Below are 18,351 nucleotides of genomic sequence, written 5' to 3'. Positions count from 1 at the left end.
CATTTCCTCTCACAACCTTGCCATCTACACGAACTCACTTTCATCGCAACCACGGTCCTGAACCTGCAAGAACGGCAACGGCAACGGCAACGGCAACGGCAACGGCAATAGCAACAAAGCGCACACCGATTCATGAATCCTGTCCGAAACCTGACAAGCCGCGTAAGCCAGCTCTCTCACCACCTCACGCCCTCGCCCACCACCCCATCCGTCCGCACCATGGCCTCAGCATCGGCATCGGCCTCACCCGGCCCAGCGCCCTGGCGCGCCTCCTTCCTCAAGAACGTCAACGACATGGCGTCCCCCGAATTCAACCTCGCGACGCTGCACGCCACCACGGCCGCCGGCGCTGTCTCGGCCGTCCCGCGCCTGCGCACCGTCATCTTCCGCGGCCTCTGGGCCTCGCTCCCCGTCAACCCAAAGAACACGGCCGACCTCAACCCGCCCGTCTACGAGTCCGACCTGCTCACCCTCACCACGGACGCCCGCATGGCTAAGGTCCCCGACTTCTTCGGGTCCGCCACGCCGACCATGGGCGCCCAGGGCTCCGGCGGCGGCGGTCCCGTGGAGGCCTGCTTCTGGACCGAGGCCAAGGTGCAGTGGCGCGTGCGCGGCGACGCCTACGTCCTGGGCCCGGACATCGAGCATGACTCCCCCGGCGCCGCCGCCCTGCGCGAGACGCTCCTCGGGCGCATGCGCCGCGTCTCGGACGCCGACGCGCAGAGGCGGAGGAAAGAGGAACTACCCGAGGGCAAGACGGCCGCCGCGGACGAAGACTGGAGCTTCGCCCGCGAGGTCACGGCGCACTTTGGGAACCTCAGCCCGGCGATGCGCGGCACGTTCCGGAACCCGGAGCCCGGGGCGTCGCGCAGGGCCAACCCGCCCGACGACCAGCACAAGCTGGGGCAAAAGGTCGAGGACCTCCACGACGAGGTGGCGCGGGCCAATTTTCGCGTCGTGGTGATCGTGCCGACCGAAGTGGACGAGACGGACCTGAGCGATGCGGAGGACCCGCGGCGGTGGCTGTACCGGTTCGTCGGCGCGTCGGCCGATAGTCAGCCGACGGATGGCGCGGAAAGATCCAACGGCTGGGAGAAGATCGAGTTGTGGCCGTAGATGGGGCGAGGGGGAAGGGTCATCTGTTGGATGCCGTATGCAGGCCGATGGGGATACAGAGGGAGGGGAGGGGATAGATTCACTTGGCTAAGCGTTCGGGCGGTTTGCTCCAACAGAGAGAATATGCTGCCGAGTCTACAGAAAGCACCATCATATTGCGCTCACCTCACGTTTCCTCACCTCATCATCGTACAACCTTGACTTTCGAAACACGGACAAGTATCACGGGCGAGGGTTGGTGACGGCAGCCACGCTCCGTCACTCCCGGCGTCTGCGCAGCAGAAACTCGAAAACAAGCAAAACTACGAAGGATGGCTAACCCTCCTCGACTGGGGGAGCTGACAGGCCGAGCCGTGCCGTGCTTACGCCGCTCGCCCCTCACCCTTCACCGATCGATCAAAAGGGGATACATGGTCCATATTGCACACCTCGCCCGAGTCCTGTTGGCGCAGGGGAGGGGGGCACTTTTGACCGACTGAGGTAAGCCGGCACGCAAAGTGAGTGGCCGCGGCGACGGCCGTATCCCCCTTTATGGCGATGCCGCGTGCAATGGGTCTGCAGTGTTGGGCTGCGCGGGATGAGATGTTCTTACGCATCGTGCGAGTGCACGAAATCCGAGTGGGCGAATTGGCGAATGGGCGGCACAGCTTGTTGTTGGTCTGTTGGTCGTGCTGGAATGGGGGCCTAGGCACGCCGTTGCACGAGGCAGACGAAACCGGTACGCGTGGGCTTGCATGATGGCGACTCGGTTCCTCCGCAAGTCGCGCTGCTCTGCTTCCCTCCCCGTCCGTCCCGCGATGGACTAGGCAATTACGATATTCGTCGTCCTAAGTGTCCACAATCATTCTAACGCGGTGGAGGGCTTATTGAGGAACAATATTGACGAAGAATCGTCTCGAAGGCTGTCCCCATGGATAGCCTTGCTACAAGCCACATGGGTACTCTCCTCAGCTAGCAAGTCAGCTCAGCCCACCCCTGACAGGCCTTGAGAGACGAGTGAATGAGTGCTCTAGAGGCGAGATGAGCAAAATTGCTCACATCTCTCGTGTGGATGGTTCGCTGCAACACAGCAACAACAGAATCAACGGGTTCCTCCTCCTAAATAGGGCGAAAACACCGACCAGCAGACGAATACCTCCAGGCTCCCCTCCCCCAAGGCTGAAGGTCGAGCTGTGACTGGCAGACGTTGACAGATGATTGACCAGCCCCCAGGCCCCCCTCACCCTCTTTCCGCCCCTGGCCCTGGGCACAAAATCTCTGTACCATACTTAGTATTGTCAGAGCCGGTGGCTATGGCTAGTCAGTCATTCCACATGGCAGCCATGCAAGCCCTAAACCGCAAAGGAGACGCCTTCTCCACTCCGGATCTGGGAGTTCTGCTTCCGCGACCCCTTGGCAACCGGTCGTCATTTGCGCGTAGCGTGATTACAGGGAGGGAAAAAAAAAGAGAAAGGCCGGCAAATACAAGGAGCGAGCAAAAAGAGGGCTTTCTCGTTTCTTCCTCACTGCTCTGGTGGGTCTATCGAGGCACAAGGACATTTGATCCATCCTTACGAAACAAATGTGCTGCCGTGGACAAGATGACCAGATGCAAAGCGAGCCCGGCCTGCGACCTTTTTGTCGACAGCTAGCCGTTCACTACCCTTTCGAGGCGGAAGTGCATGCTTACGCGCGGGTATGTAAGGCAGAGCGTAGTATCTGACCAAAGACCGGCTGCACTGCGTTCTGCCATTGCCGACGCCCTTCAAGTGGTCCCCGGATCGTGATTGATGGATGTTGGGGGGCAGAGCGCGCGCGGACAACAGTGTCATTTACCAAATCCGTCACTGGCCAGGGTATGAAAACTCTAAACCGCACGAGAGCGAGAATCGTTTTCGTATGCAAATTGTTCAAGCAGAAGCCGGCGATCATTGCGGAAAGCCCCGGCCGTTTTGAGCCGGTTTCCCACGTGAGGCCGTTGACGGTGCGGAAAGGGGGGCCTCGTTAGCTGCTGAGGGCTGGTCCGTCTTCAATCTCCGCAACTTGCAAGTCGCACTGCGTCGTAGCCCAATCGAATGGTCCTTGAGCACCCACATCGTCTCGCCTAACCGCCGAGACAGCATCACGAGATCAGGTGCCGTGTACAGATGGAGCCCTGTGTGCCTTGATTCGCCCTCCTGCTCTCTCATGCTTCCGCCGTTTGTCGGTGCAGCGGACAGAGGTGAACGGTGGGGGATCCGCCCTCATTGCATTTCCTCATACCGCCCCCCGAAATAACCACCCCCCGACGTGACATCGGCGGTCGAGCTGGCGGAGTTGCAAATATCGCTCTGTCCACGGATTCCCTAGGGGTTTCCATGCGGACAAGCGGCGACTTTGCGGATGCCACCTTTCGAACAGAACTTCAGACCGGAGCTCGATGTGGTCCTGGCTCTGTCATGGTAGACTCGCCCGCAAACCCATTCTGTAATAAGATCGTGCTCGTGCGCTGTTGTCAGACACTTTAACATTGGCGATGTCGCCAAGTAGCCAAGGATTGTCCTTGGCCATCTCGAACATGTACGCGTAGTCGCCTGCCACTCGGATCGTCCCCTGGACCGAGTTTCATTCAAAATTAGTTCCGAGGAAAGAGTTGAGTTGCCGGCTGCAGTCTGGCAACACGAGAAGGAAACGCTTAGGTATTCCTTCTTCCATGCTGGTGTTGGGGGGAAGGGGGGAGCAGCATGTACATACTGCGTCGAAAGTAATCGACCGCTCCGGGTTCGCAAGCCAGTCCGAAGATGGAGTGACGGTGCGCATTGCAACGCGTATGCAGCAAGGCTAAGGGTTGATGAGGAAGAATCAAACGTCAGATTGATGGGCTTCCAAACACACGCAACCGTTCCCGCCCGCTAGCGGTATTGTCTCCCTCAGATCGGACACGACACTGCATCGAGTTCTGAGAACCTTTTGCGTAGGTACCATGGTTGGTATGCTGCCGCCATGCGGATGCTAACGCATTTGGCCGCTCGTGCGCGAATGTTTGGGGTGTGTGGGTGCTGACATTGCTTTTGAATGGTTACAAGGCCTTCACCGTCATTTTTCAGTTTGGCTGCCGAGCGCTGGTCGTGGGCAGGGTTCTCTGCTGATGAGCTGCATGGTCAAGTCAACTCGTGAGTCTCCATGGTACAACCGCCCCGTTCGGCCTGGCCACCATCGCCACATGCTCCCAAGCTTGCTGGAGGACCACCCTCATGATACTCTGTAGCTCTGTTGCTGAATGGTTCAGGAACGTGATCATTAGCAGCCGGCTGTTGTCACCTGTTTCGGACTCCAATGATGCATGGAAAACGCCGTCTGTCTGTCTTAGACACACGCCACTGTTTTTGATTAGAGTTTGAGCTTCTCAGTTAAGTTCGGATAACTAACCCAATGCCTGTCAGAGACCGCAAACGACACACGGCAGGCAACGCAATCCGCAAGAGAGCGGGCTCGGCAACTTGGCTCTCAGGTGGGTTTTTTTTATCTTGATGCAATCCTGCAATAGCAGAGCCGCAGGTTAGGTTCTGAGGATGCTGGAAGCAGCAGCACCCGCCTGATCTGACATGTGCACTTAACCCCCGGCCCAATGTTCGCTTGAGGCTCTCGCTACCCACATTGTTGCATGCAATATCACCGGAAGTAGGCCAGCCTCCGCATAAAGCCGTTCCCAGCCAGGTACTGTATGTCCTACTTCAAGTCAGAAAACGGCTGCTAGGAACTCGATTTGTTCTAGCCTGTTGGGGTGTGTCTCTCTGCGGGGGTCGCCCTGGCACTGGCCCCAGCTCTCTCGCTGAGAGCGATCCCACCGTCCCTGGCAACTGCCATATTTTGCTCCGGCTGCTTCGGGCGGAGGAAGCCGGACGGCTCGGTCATAGGCTCTTAGTATCTGGCATCCTGTTTGTGCTGTTGGTTATTCTTATTCGACCAGTCACAGACCGATGCTAAACTGACCGGTCCTCTGTCATGGCAAAACCCATGAGCTTGAGGTGGCTACAACCAAGGAGTTCGCGATTCGATTGGTCCAGCGCCCTCCATCAATGTACTCGCCGAACGATTGAAGAGCGTCACCGTTGAAGCTAGACACACGCCTAAGCGACATGCGTGTCTAGAAAACCATGTACTGCTGTCTCCCCTTGCCGACATATTTTGCCGAAACCCCATGAGAATCCGGACGATGTTGTGTTTGGGTACCGTTGGCCAAGGAATTGTGGCTTGCGTTGAGAGCCCTCACGCGCGGGAACCGTGAACAGGCTCTTAGCCGTTGACGAATTGAGATCTAGTACTGTCGGACGCCTACGTACGGCCAATGCTACGCACTGCGAGAACGACTTGAAACAGCTCACAAGAGCACAGGATAACCTTTCGAGGCGGAACGTTTGTACTATCATCAGGCTTGAGATGCCTGGAAAATCATCTGATGTAGCTGATGTATGCTTGGAGAGGCACGTGTCGGGTGGCAGAGGATTCGTAGGAGCATCGAGAAGAATAACAAGTTGCCTGAGGTCAGGCTCGCCAACGCATCAGAGTTCGATCAATTGGGGGGGGGGGGAGGGGGAATAATGGGTCAGATGGTTGGGGCTAAAGGCGGGCAATCTGCAGCGGCATACTCTGTACACAACCAACCGACATGATGATAAGGCCGCCCGAGAGGATCGCATGCCGGAGGCGTTGAGTAAACGGATAGTCGGCCGTTGCATGCATGAGATGCAGATACGGCAGAACCCCCCCTCCCCGCTTTGACCGATGGCCGAAATACCCCATCAGTCACTAGTTTGCCTGTTGGAAGTTGAGTTGAGCTGCTATCAATGCAGCGCCGGGTTTCTATTGCGACAAGCTCGCCATATTACTTACCTGTGACTCTATGAGTTATGGCCAACGTTCGTCTTTGCTTGGACAATATCGAGCCTGCAGTGTAGGAAGTGTCGTCGTAATCCATCAGTAATCGAACCACGATGACGCTTGGCAACGGATTCTGGACATTCCCTGCTAAGAATGGCTGTTAAACAGAGACAAAACTCAGACACAAGGTTGCAGGGTCATGGGCAGCGGAAAGGGGCCTGATCTGCGAGACCGAACTCTTTAAACTCTGCTCTCACTTCGTGAGAATGTTAAGTAGAGTCATTTTGACTCGGGTAATATCAATTATGTTTCTAGTCATGACGAGAGTGCGAGGCTGGAATCGTAGGGTTAAAAAAGAATGAGCAACTCTGGGTAGCATAAGGTGAGGAGGAATAGGGCTAGCAGCGGCGATTGGCGGGGGCGATGTTGTGGCATGTTTCACACTGGCTTGCTTCTTCCAGATGGGTTTGTTCGAGAAGGTCTGGAAGAAGCCGTGTGTGGTCCCCTTACTGCTGTTGGACAGGCATTGATGGCGGGCTTGGGGTATGAACCCATCTTCTCCATGGCGACCAGGGGAGGAAAGTGAAGGTTGCAGTCGGCGAGCAATTCGAAACCCCTTGAGGGTTAAGGATATTATGTGTTTGGTTTGGTTTCGAAGCATAGCCGGCAGTGGGCTTATACCGCGTGATCCTGGGTCTTAGCATCATAATTCTTGCTTCCTTTTGTGCTTCTGCGCCCGCTTTGATTTGACCAGCTTCTGGTGTCGTATCCAGAGATGTAGATCTTGCCGGCCGGCGATGGACGTTGACCGCCGAACATCACCATATAAACCAAAACTAGTATTCGTCTAGTTTGGAAGCCAAAGTAGGTAGCAAAGCCAGACCGCTAGGATTGAGCATTTTAGCAATTCAACCGTGCCGATCGTAAGCCAACCAGTCACAGGCCTCCATATCGTATCCTTTATTGGCGCCGTTAATAAGACACTTTTGAGCACGGACATGGCAGGGGCTGCGGTGCCCGTGCAAAGAAGGCAGCGGAGACGGCGCCGCAAATCGGAGCTACGTCCGACGGACAGAATGTGCAAAGGCTGGGGCGGTGACGACTGCCTTAGCTGGAGAGGGTTTGGTTGATGCTACCATCTTCATTCTCTCGTGAATCGTCAGGCAAGATACTCGAGGCTTCAGGCGCAAATGGATAAGCAGCAAGGGAAAGCGACGGGTCGGTTTGTTCCAAGACGAAGTCTCGGGGCAGGCCTCTAGTATGTCTCTGTTTAGCGCCGCTTCACGATGTCGGGCGCCCGTCGTTCCAGGGGCGGACGCTCGAAGGTGGTGTGTGGTTTTGAGCCGCAACAGAAAGCACAGGGCATATGTCAAGGAAGCGAGCATGCTCGGCATAGACGTGTTTTGTAAGGATGGCTTGAAATGGCTGATGACGGGCGAGGGCGTGGCGGACTAGGTACTATTTGCGCCGAAGAGTGCCGAGAGCCGACGTCTTTGTGTGCGCGCACCAACTGCAAACTCAGAGATGATCGCTGAGCCCTGTTGGAGACAAAGCGAGGCAAGAGGCGGAGGCGGAGGCAAGGCCACTAATGTCAGGGTTGCAACGGCCGTAATACTTTCTCTCCGATCGAAGAGGGCGGGTTGCATCGTAGGGTCGGGCGAGCCCAGGTCCGTTGGCAGTGGCCGACGGCGTGTTTCTGACTCTGCCACTTCCGTGCCGCGCTTTTTGCATGCTGCCACGAGACGGTATACCTAGGTGTAGGTAGGCAGGTGTGTGTGTATGTGTATGTGTGTGTGCAGTGTGTGCAGCGTGTGCTGTGCGTGCGCATGCAAGTGCCAGGTCGTCGGGCCTTGGCCGCCCGTGGCGGCATCAACGCCCCCATCCGAATCGACCTGGTCGAGATAAGGTAAAGTACGTAACGTTGTGTCTGACATTGTCGAATTGGGTTCTCGAGCTTCGTCATTGGCGGCGGGGTAAAAAGTTGATGATGCGAGAAGAGGCACGGTTGTGTTGGTTCGGGGCACTATGTGCAAGCCATGTCTTGGAGTGTTCTCAATGGCTGCGTCTGAAGAGAAAGATGTTTTGCTGTTGAGTTCGAGGTTGGGAATGTAAGGAACAACAGGCCAAGACCAACGAGGATTCAATTGGCGGTGGGCTGGCCATCTAAGAATGGTGTGCCGTCGGCATCGTGTATTGCATGTGCGGTGTCTCTGCCACCTCACCACCTCCAGGGCCATCATCCGTCGTCCATGTGGGACGGGCAAAGGTGACGGCAAGCAATGCAGAAGGTGCACCGGCCCAATAGGTCTCGACGTTTTTGTCCCACAGCAAGCACAGCACGGCACAACACTGACAGGCTCGCAGTGCTTGGATGGAACGGGAAGCGTAGATGGCGCTTGCTACTGGGTACGGTAGCTTTTCGCACAGACTAGGTTCAGTCGGCGGGCTTGTGTGGCAGTGAGCAGATTGGTTGATCTTGGTCGCCCTCCAACCGCGTCAGAAAAGGACAGTTGAAGATCTTCGTCTTGCCTGCAGGTGGACGGAGCAATGAGTCGCGATCAGTGGTAAGTAGTGTAGTACCTAGTGTACCATCTGATATGGAGCTTCGGGGTGCGATTGAACAGTGGACCAGGACCGCCGTCCACCCCCGCCGTAACTTGCCATCCATTGTCAGATATCGAGCGCGTGAGGAGGGGATGTATCCCCAAGTACTAGCCATGCATGAGAGTACATTTGCTGTCTTGGCCGAGGCTGGAGGTTACCGTGCTCAATAAATCTGTTCGCACCTTCTTTCCAAACGATCATGGGAGAGAAGAGGAGTCAACGGCGGTATGCGAGGACGGCTCCAAGCTTCAGAAGGTGCATCTGGACCCTCTGCGCCTGCCCAGTGTCTCCCTGCCCTGCCCGACAACGTACAGATACGCAAAGCCCCAACCATGCTCGCTTGTTGAAAGAAGGAGAGAGAGTGGGGGAAAGGAGAAAGGCAGACGGCGCGGCGCGGCGCAGCACAGCGCAGCTTCGACACCGACGTCGACGTTGGCAATGAATGAATGAATGAATGAATGGAAATGAGACACCCCGAGGCAGGTACGTACCGTCATTCATCCGTCCATCCATCCATCCCCTGTCCGTTTCCATTCGTTCTTTCCTTCTCCCCTCTTCTCCGTGCCCCCTCCCGTCTCCTTCCCTTCCCTTCCCTTTGCCCTTCTCCTCTTTCTCAGTTCTCCATCTTCTCTCCATCCCCTCCTTCCCTCCCCCCCGGCCGTCCTTGTGCGGAAAGAAGGTGTGGGTACGTACCATCTTACCCTTTTTTCCTAGCTTCCCAGTTCCCGCCCACTGTTGGAGGGTGAAAGTGACCCGATGCTCACACCACACCACGGGCGTGTGGCCTTCCTTAGGTTGTCCGCTCTTCCTTGCAAACTTGCAGTGTCGTGTCTCTGTTCTCAGTCCTTTCCCTCCACTCTCCGTTGCTCATCGCGTTGTCCGTGTCTTCGCTGACCCCTGCTTACTTACTCCATGATGTACGTACCGTCGGCCCCATCACTGCTCCTCTCGTCTCGTCTCCTGCTTTTTTGTTCGGCCTGCATTTGCATCTGCATATTGCACAACACAGAGGCGCCGCCCCTACGAAGGTACTCTGTTCTGTACGAATGAACGATTTCAGTCTCTTCCCGGCCGTACATTGTCACATTATTACCTGCCTTGCTCCATCTCCACCGCCGTCGCCGCCGCCGTTCTCTTCTCTTCTTGTTCCAGAGTCCACCCCACCACCGCTTTCCCATCGCACTACTTCTTTCTCTCATAATTCCTCCTCCACCTTCTTCCCGCTCCTCTTCACTCCTGTTTGTGCACCGAGGAAAAGAGAAAAGAGTCTGGATCGTCGTTTTCGAGGCAGACATCGACGCACTTTTATCCGCCCAGCTCCCTTACAACCCCCCATCGTCTCAGAATTAGCCTTTGTTTGGTCCTCGATATCGCCGTTGAGATCGCAAAAGAAAGAGAGGGGAAAAAAACAACAACACTCGAATCCCTTGCTCTGCGGACTCACTTCAGAGTAGCATCGGGTCGCCGCCTCACCTCGTCTCTGGAGCCACTCCTCATCGAGTACCCTCTTCTTCGCCTTTCCTTCTCAGCGCTAGCGCCCTCAGCTAGTGCCGTTGACCCCCAACCTGGACGCCAAGCATACGAAGCCCATACCTACCTTGCCTTGGAGACTTACTTTAGAAGAAGGTACACCTCCACACGGCCGCATACCCACCACGGACGACCTTGGACTCAATCCTCGTAGCTTCAATCCATCTACCGATCTGTCCATCATTCATCCACCTACCTACTTTATATCTTACTTGCTTCTCTTTTCCCCTCGTCCACAATTGGCCACCCCGAATCGCAAAGACTGTCCCGCGTAGATCTCGCGTCGTCGTTGCCTTCTAGCCGCCGATCACAACGCCCAATCACGGCTTCTCCCCCCCCAGAGTTCAGGCCCAGACCCGTCGCCTTTTTGCCCAACACAGATCTAATACTGTGTCTCTTGCCGGCACGAGACCGCCGACGCTAGTTTTTATTCCGCACGCCGCCCACGTCTAAGCGTAAGCCTGACATACGCCTATTCTCTTGACGCCTTAGCATCCGTCATCGACGTACCTTACATCTGCTCGACATCTACCGTCTTCGCTCCGCTGCTTGCAACACCCTCCAGCGAGAGACACGCCAACGCTTGCTGGCGGATCATGCTTCGTCCATAAACACGCCGATCTCTTCCTTTTCCCCTACCCTCCCCCCTTCGTCCACTCTGCAGCGCCGATCGCCGCCCCATATTCCACCGAGGAACCCCCTCAAAACCTGCTACATCTGCCGCTACGTTTCATTGCTGGCAACATCTCGATCGAACTCCGCTTCATCTCTGCACACATAGACGTTGGGGGCTACACTCAACGTCTAACCTACAACCACAGCCAAAACGGCCAATCCACGACAGCAAGAGGACCGCGTTACTTTGGCCATGGACGCCCTCAAGAACATCGTCAACAATGTCCCCGAATGGCTGGACCGCCTGGACCAGCTCGGGGAACAGATCGATCAGCGCCAGATCGAGCTTGCAGCGCTCGGCGCCGACAAGTCGTCGCGATCAATCAAGAACCGCGGATCTACCGAATCCCTCAAATTGAAAGACGAAATACCCGATGCCATCTCCCCACCCGCTGACGGAGCTCCCACGAAAGAGGCAAGCGCACAACGACCCGTTGTGGTCACGACGCCAATCAAAGATGGGCCGACGACAAACGATGAGCCTTCCAGCCCTAGCAGCGGAACACCTTCAGCCCTCAAAAAGCAAACTCGACAAGCAATGGCTTTGGCACAAGCTCGCGCCCGTGCTGTTGTCGAGAAGAGACCTCGTCCGGACTCAGTCATGTCAACCGAAGAGGACGCTCCGGCCAAGTACCGCTCGCGTAAACTCGTCCTCGTCTACTACGACTCATACGTAGAAAGCTTCTTCGAGGAGCTGGTCAAATTTGTATCGGCAAGCCGGAACTTGATGCGGAAGGCGAAGATGGCAGCAAAGGTGGCTACAATACGCCGGCTGGCGGAACGAGAGCAGCCTGAGGAAGACGACGCGATCAGTGCTGGGGATCTTCAGCCCGACACCACTGACGGTGCTGGCGCCGCCTCCGATGCGTTACCTTCTTTGCGGTACATGAGCACAAGGCGGATGGGTCCCAACGGTCGGAAGGGACCTACATATACACGAGCTGGCCAGGGTGATGCCATGATGAGCGACAGCGGGCCGGACGCCTACGACGAGCTTGACAAGTGCCTTGAGTACATTCAAAACCAGTCTGAACGTGCCGCTCACCAATTTCTGCGCGATGGAGATTGTACGGAGGAGATCGGCAACATTCAACGGCGGCTTGCGGAGACCAAAGAGCTGGCCAAAAAGGAGATGGAACGAGTCGAGAAGGAAGAGCCCGAGCTACTAAAGGCCACCAGCGAGGCGAATAAGGTGCGGACTCTTCGACCGACGAGCATGCGCCGGGAGCTCACGGCCGGCAAGGACAGCAACCCGCCCATCACGCCCATGAAGGTTGAGGTTGACTCCAAGCTCGAGGCGGAAAGCAAAACGTCGGCCACCCAGACGGTTGAAGTTGACATGTCCAAGCCTCTAGAGGCGGACGATACGCCCATCGAGGCGGATGATGAGGGAATTGACGACATGGAAATCACATTGCCACCAAGGTTGAATTATCGATCTACCAGGGCGATGCGGGGCTGAGTATGGTCCCAATTGGATCCGATAACCAATATTTACGGAATCATTTTTCTCTATCTACTTTAATGACCGACACGGCCTCGTCCGGGGAGCAGAAGGAGGGAACATTTGTGGACCAAAAAGCATTGGTTGCGACTAGGGGATTTCTATCCGAAAAGGAAGGTCAGAGAGTTGCCGATGATATCTGGAGAGAAAAAAAAAACACATGCATAGCATAGCGTCTGTTGCTTCTATACTACGGCCCGAATTGCATAGGAGGGGGGGTTGCTTGAGTCGGAATATTTCACTGGGAGGAGGGAGAGTTGTCAAGCATTGGAGACGGACAAGCCTCGAATAAAGATAAGGGATGCACCAGCCTGAGAGAAAATGTATCTTCTCTTTTCATTTCTTTCTTGCCCTTGCCCATGGGGGAGGGGAAGGCGGGAGAGCTGATGTGGTCGACGCATAGGGCAAAAGCGGAGAGGGCACTCTTTTTTCCACCCATTTTCAAATGTTATATTTCACATCAATCGAGGCGCAGGCCTAAGATGGGCCAACGGAGTCAATTCGGAATAACCTCTGGTTCAACAAGTCTTCTGAAAATCGTATCCTTCAGACGCCGGCCAAATGTGAGGCAGTCTCCAGGCGTCATGGTGTTCATTGACTACCTGTTTGAAGGTGTGCCAAGGTCATTACCGTCTGGTTCAACAGGCATTATTGATTCTGTTATTGAAGAAAAGTCATGAAGACTGATGTATAAACCACCGACGCCACCCATTACTGATGCACTTCCGCTTGCCCTCGTCGACTCATGTTTCCATACCTTCATGCCACATGTTTAACTCATTTCCATGTCTCCTGCGTCTGACTTACCCCTGTCGCCGCCGCAAGGATGCCTGCGCCTTTGATCCCGCCGTCGTGGCAGGGGCTCAGCACAACCCGAATCGGCGGTGTCTGGTCTTTGTAGTCCAGCTTCACAATCTTATCCAGAAAGTCTTGGGTATCAGCGAGGTAGTCCTGGAAGTGCGAGATGCAGCCGCCGGTGTAGCCGACGCCCAGCTCCTTGACGGGCGTGGCATCACCGGCTGGGATCTGCTCAGGGATGTCCTCTGCCAGTTTGAGGAGGGCCACGGTGGCGGCTGCGACGATGCCCGCGGCGCGGATCTGTATGGCCTTTGCGATGTGGTAGAGAGCGACGGCTGTCTCGAGGGTCCACTGGAAGGAGGCCCCCTTCTCTGTCGGGAACTCTGTTTCCAACTGGGTAAGCAATGTTGAAGGATCTGACGGGTCAGAGGGCTTGAAGTGGCTGAGGAACGTCGTCGTCAGCCCATATCGCACCAGCAGATCTTTCGGTAAGGATAACTCGTCGAGACCGAGCTCGGTCTTTAGGTAGTCCACGAGTATGAGACGGCCGAGCTCTCCGAGGTAGCGGCCGGCTGTCATGTACTCGAGCGGCTGGAACCCGGCGATCTCGTTGGGGCCCACGAGCGCGGTGTCGAGGGCGGAATCCCACGGGGTGACGAGGTGCAGCTCGCGCAAGGGAGGGGCGGTGCCGCGGATACTCCATTCCGTATTGACAGCGATGCGAGCGAGACGGGCGGATTCTCCTGGAAGAGTGCTCACGTTGGTAGGCCACTTGTTGGAGCCCATGGCGGTGAGTCTTAGAGGAATCGTGGCGTTACACCCGGTGCCGACAATGAGACCCATGCTGGCCTTTCTGGACTGGGACTCGTTGAAGAGATAGATGAAGGAGATGAGGGTGGAAACGGAGTCGTTAGATATGGCTGCGATGCGGATGGGAGGAAGCCGGCGGGCGCCATTGTCATCGATTGCTCGGGACTTTTCGTACCCTCTGAGCAGCAACGGACCCAGTTCGGCGTCGCCTCTGATACTGAAACCTTTGCCCATGGTCATGACAGTGGCGTCGGAAATGGACTGTTGGACCATGGGGAAGCTGAAGGTGATGCCCAAGGGAAGCTCCTCGTCGGCCGGGAGCTGCCATTCCTCACAGGCAGAGCGGACGACCGAGGCAATGCAGGCGCCAATCCAGTCGAAGAGAAGCTGGGGATCGGCCTCGCTGTCGGTCTTGAGGCGGTCGTCTATGGGCCATGCCTTCTCCTTGAGGCGGAGGGCCGGTGCGAGGGAGGAGGTGCCGTTGGTTTGGGGGATGATTGCGAAGGATGCATCGTCAGGATTTGCTGTGTCTTTGCCTTGAAGTTCGACGAAGCCTACTCTTAGGTTCGTGCCGCCGCTAAGATCAAGTTAGTGGCTCGGTATTCCAGCATCACATGTTGCAGTTGCGTGAGACTGGTATTGTGAAGGGGAATTTGCGACGTTGGTGAAGGCTGACGTACATATCGATGGCCAGGTGCCTGCAGTTTCATATTAGCTCCGTCGTACACTGAACAAACAGACTCGCTGTGCTCCTATTTCGCGATATCAAAATATTCGCGACCCAAGTATTCAACTAGGTCGTGCCGAGACATTGGAGACGACGAGACGGACGGACATACCTTCCATGGCCGCGCTGGCTGACGGGTCTCAGAATGGACTCGGAAATGGGCGTCGCAAGGAATTGGTCATCGGCGTTGAGAGCGAGGTGCTTGAAATTGGCATGAAAGAGGCGGGACAGTGCGTGAATCTTTTGGCTGTTGACCTGGAGCGGCTGCAGGAACCGCTGCAGGTCGGAACCAGGCTCCATCGCTTCTGTCTTTTCCCCTCTTTGCAGAGGTACAGGTGGAATGATGTGGAAGTGAGGCGTTTCCAGGATTTATGTCTCTCGCCTTGCCTTGCCTGCCTTGCCTGCCTTGCCTTGCGCCTCGCCTCGTTTTCAGGTGCTGCTGCTAGGTACGGTTGTGCGTTCCTGGGATGAGGGGTATTGTCATCGTCGACGCAAGATCCTTTCGAGAAGAGAGCCTATCGAGTTGAAAACGTAATCAGGGACGCAGAAAGAGAGAAAGAGAGAGAATTCGGTTAAGAACTGGGCGTTGAATGGGGCAAAAAAGGAGATGCAATTATGTTGCAAGGCACGTTACACCCAGGCTGTGATGCGCTGCTCTTGCTTCCTTGCACATAGCTGAGCAGCAGAAACTCCCCATCGCCTCCAGTGTGTGGAAAGGAGCGAGCGAAGGCGGTAGTGGTGTGGATCGGCGACGGGATGCCACTGTGCCTTCCTTTTCTGAGAGTCGTGCCTACCCATCTCCCTAGTCATGCCGCAGCAGTCGTCGCTGGGCTGGACTAGCTGCCTTATGTAAGGCAACCCCTTCTTAGACCAAGCTTCCAACTCACTCAAGGAGATTGAGTGACTGGCTCTTAATACTTCCCATCAATTGTGTACCCCCTGGATATGCTTTCAACACCACAGTCGTCCCTGATGAGATCAAATGCAAAGACAAGACTCGCCGGACCCCTGCTTTGACACAGTGACCGAGCACGTGTATGTCGCACTGTTGCATCAGCACCAATGGACCCTTCCCGCGCTTGACGAATGCAACAAGTAAACGTACGAGTAAAGAGAATCAACAGGTGGAGGATGCAAGCTGCTGATAGGAGAGGAACCCCGCTGTTGCCCACGTAGGTATCTTACCTAACTACATACCTATCGTGTTGCCGTGGACGGAGCTTTGACCAGCTCGAGGTGGGATTAGGAGTGTACATCACCTCTCATACAGTACAACGGGCGTAGTGAAGTACCCTTGTAATCCGATCGGCTATTCCCCATGCAGCTAGCCTTGACCTTCTCCAACGTCCGCTTGTCGCTCTTGTTTGGGCCTGAGGAGCCAGTGCCGTGCTCGGGCTTGTGTGTGCTCTCCATCCATGGTGTGTTGCTGTCGCTGTCGCAATTCCATCACCCCTCTCGCGACATCCCGTCATTACTAAACTCTGCTTCTGCCTCTAGCTTCTCCAAATGGGGGCGCACCGAGGTTGTTCAGAACATCGCACCGTCCACCGCCAACAACGCGAAAACACCACATCCGTACCGGCATCCCGCTCTGTTGATACTCTCCGTGCCGAACGCTCCAAGCCGTCGCCCCGATACCGATACCCCGAGCTCGATAATCCCTTTGTCATGGACGAGAAGCACGCCTATCTCGGGTACCCTGCAGCCAATCTCCCGCCGCCGCCGCCTTCAATGATCACGTTTAGGAGGCAGAGAAAGGGCTTCGTGCCCGTGGTGGTCATGGCAGCCATGCTGTTTGCTTGGAGCTGCTGGGGCTACCTGCGCCTGCCGTCTATCCCGGCCAAAGCCGCCATCGTCTCGGAGGAGGCTCCGGTGAAGGTTGCAAAGGACCTGGTGCCCTTGGAGGCGCACATTATGAGCAAGTGTCCGGATGCTAGGGTAAGCCATGGTCGACTTCTGACAGAGCTATGCAGCGATGCTAACGCGAGAGGCGTAGGACTGCTTGAGAGATTTGGTTCTGCCTACGATGATGAAGGCCCAGGACAAGGTCAACTTTACTCTCTCGTACATCGGCACGTAAGTGACTGCCATTTGCAAAACTCACGCTACGATCAAATACCTGACGATGAGGTTTCCAGACCGACCGAGAACGACGGCGTCGACTGCAAGCATGGCGCCTCGGAATGTACGTTCCCCCATTATACCCGGTACCCCGTCCCTACAGCATTCATGGCTCTGACATCTGTGACAGGCATGGGAAACATTATTGAGCTTTGTGCCGCCCACCTCTACCCCGACCCCAAGATCAACCTCGGGTTCACCATGTGCCTCACCCGCGAATACAGCGCCATTCCCGATCGTACTCTGGTCGAAGACTGCGCCCTGGAGCACGCCATCGATATCAAGGCTCTCAACGACTGCGCTACCGAGGATGACGGAGGCTTCGGCGTCGGTATGCTGCGTGATAGCGTTCGTCGAAGCAAAAATGTGAGTCCATTCCCACACCAAACGTCGCCTCGGTCAGGCCGGCCGTCGTGTGCATGCCTTGCTAACCACCCTGCTAGGCCGGTGTGACCAAGAGCTGCACCGTCAGGCTTAACGAAGAGATTTACTGCATCCGAGATGACGGCCAGTGGAAGGACTGCCCGCACGGCTCGGGCGTCAACGACCTCGTCATCGCTATTGAGAAGCTTTACCGTTCTTAGAGCTCTTGATGGGCTCGTATACCTCTGTCCATAGCTCACTGGCCTCGCCAAGTGTATAACTCAATGCAAGACCATCCATGCCCGCCTCATCATCACCCTTCATAACCTGAAGCGTCTCCATGATACTGTCGAGCCCGACAGCCTTGCCTACAGCCTGCGTCGCGCCGGCCTCGAGCTGCACGTGTACAATGTGAATGTGGAAGTGGTAGTACGTTGGCTGGTAGTGTACGTAGAGCTTGAGCTGGTCGACGTCGATGTCCGGGTACTGCTTGACCGTCGCAGCCAGGAGCTTGGCCTTCATATGCTGCAGCCAGGGGATGTGCTTCTTGCGCAGGTCGCGTAGGGACCATATATCACGGCGTTCGACCAGACCAAGCAGGTGCAGCGCGTCGAGCGTCTTGCGGTCCCAGTTCAGGTCCGGTAGTAGCAGAAAGCCCTCGTCGCCCTCCTTGCCGAGCTCCGTGCGGTAGATGACGTCCTCGACTTCGGTGCGGCCCTCGATGATGTTGAAGACCCAGTTGAGACGACCCTCGTCGCGCTTGCGCTGCATGTAGGGCCGGACGTGCGAGGCGTAGAGCTCGGGAGTCTCGGTGACGAGCCGGACGCCCTGCTTGCTGTACTTCTTGACGTGCGCGTCGGTGCAGGGGTAGATGAGGTTGATCTTGAGGTCGGCGAGGGAGGGGTCAGGAGTCGCCGGGGAGGCGCTGCTGGCGAGGTACCAGTGGTAGATGTCGTTTGCGCCTAGATTCGCGATGGAGGAGAGGGTCGCTGGGGTAGCGGCGAGGTAGGAGGGGTCGGTCGGGAAGGGCGCGCGTTCAAGAATCAGAAGGGCGGGCTTGGCGTCGATTAAGCCCAACAACGAGGTGCGGCGGCCGGCCTGGTCTGCAGAAGCACCATCGTCAGTCTCGTCGCGGATGGCGGTGTAGCTGGGACAGACCTTGGTTGAGGACGCGGTCGAGCTTGAATTTCGGGATCAACGCCTCAGCGTTTGCTTTGACGTCAGCCATGGCTGCTGCTGTATTGTGACCTCTACTGGGGTCTTG

The 18,351-nt window shown here is 56.3% G+C and overlaps 5 protein-coding genes across 5 annotated transcripts; 2 read left to right on the top strand and 3 right to left on the bottom strand.

The window, feature by feature from the left end:
- Nucleotides 1–219: 219 nt before the first annotated feature.
- ColSpa_05462 (uncharacterized protein) lies at nt 220–1,116 on the top strand (the record flags this gene model as incomplete). The annotated part of the gene is made up of 1 exon (XM_049271674.1): nt 220–1,116. One exon carries the CDS (start codon nt 220–222, stop codon nt 1,114–1,116), a length of 897 nt encoding a protein of 298 aa, XP_049127631.1.
- Nucleotides 1,117–9,349: 8,233 nt separating this feature from the next.
- On the bottom strand, nt 9,350–9,638 carry ColSpa_05461 (uncharacterized protein; the record flags this gene model as incomplete). Its single annotated transcript, XM_049271673.1, has 2 exons — nt 9,350–9,456; nt 9,485–9,638. 2 exons carry the CDS (start codon nt 9,636–9,638, stop codon nt 9,350–9,352), a joined length of 261 nt encoding a protein of 86 aa, XP_049127630.1.
- Nucleotides 9,639–10,957: 1,319 nt separating this feature from the next.
- Nucleotides 10,958–12,226, top strand: ColSpa_05460 (uncharacterized protein; the record flags this gene model as incomplete). The annotated part of the gene is made up of 1 exon (XM_049271672.1): nt 10,958–12,226. One exon carries the CDS (start codon nt 10,958–10,960, stop codon nt 12,224–12,226), a length of 1,269 nt encoding a protein of 422 aa, XP_049127629.1.
- Nucleotides 12,227–13,045: 819 nt separating this feature from the next.
- Nucleotides 13,046–14,903, bottom strand: ColSpa_05459 (hexokinase-1; the record flags this gene model as incomplete). The annotated part of the gene is made up of 2 exons (XM_049271671.1): nt 13,046–14,453; nt 14,716–14,903. 2 exons carry the CDS (start codon nt 14,901–14,903, stop codon nt 13,046–13,048), a joined length of 1,596 nt encoding a protein of 531 aa, XP_049127628.1.
- Nucleotides 14,904–17,282: 2,379 nt separating this feature from the next.
- ColSpa_05458 (m7GpppX diphosphatase) lies at nt 17,283–18,315 on the bottom strand (the record flags this gene model as incomplete). The annotated part of the gene is made up of 2 exons (XM_049271670.1): nt 17,283–18,190; nt 18,246–18,315. 2 exons carry the CDS (start codon nt 18,313–18,315, stop codon nt 17,283–17,285), a joined length of 978 nt encoding a protein of 325 aa, XP_049127627.1.
- Between the last annotated feature and the right edge of the window lie 36 nt (nt 18,316–18,351).

The sequence above is a fragment of the Colletotrichum spaethianum genome (assembly GCF_022836535.1).
Source record: "Colletotrichum spaethianum MAFF 239500 DNA, contig12, whole genome shotgun sequence".
Lineage (NCBI taxonomy): Eukaryota > Fungi > Ascomycota > Sordariomycetes > Glomerellales > Glomerellaceae > Colletotrichum > Colletotrichum spaethianum.
The sequence above is the reverse complement of the archived record's forward strand: the minus strand, read 5'-3'. Positions and strand labels throughout refer to the sequence as shown.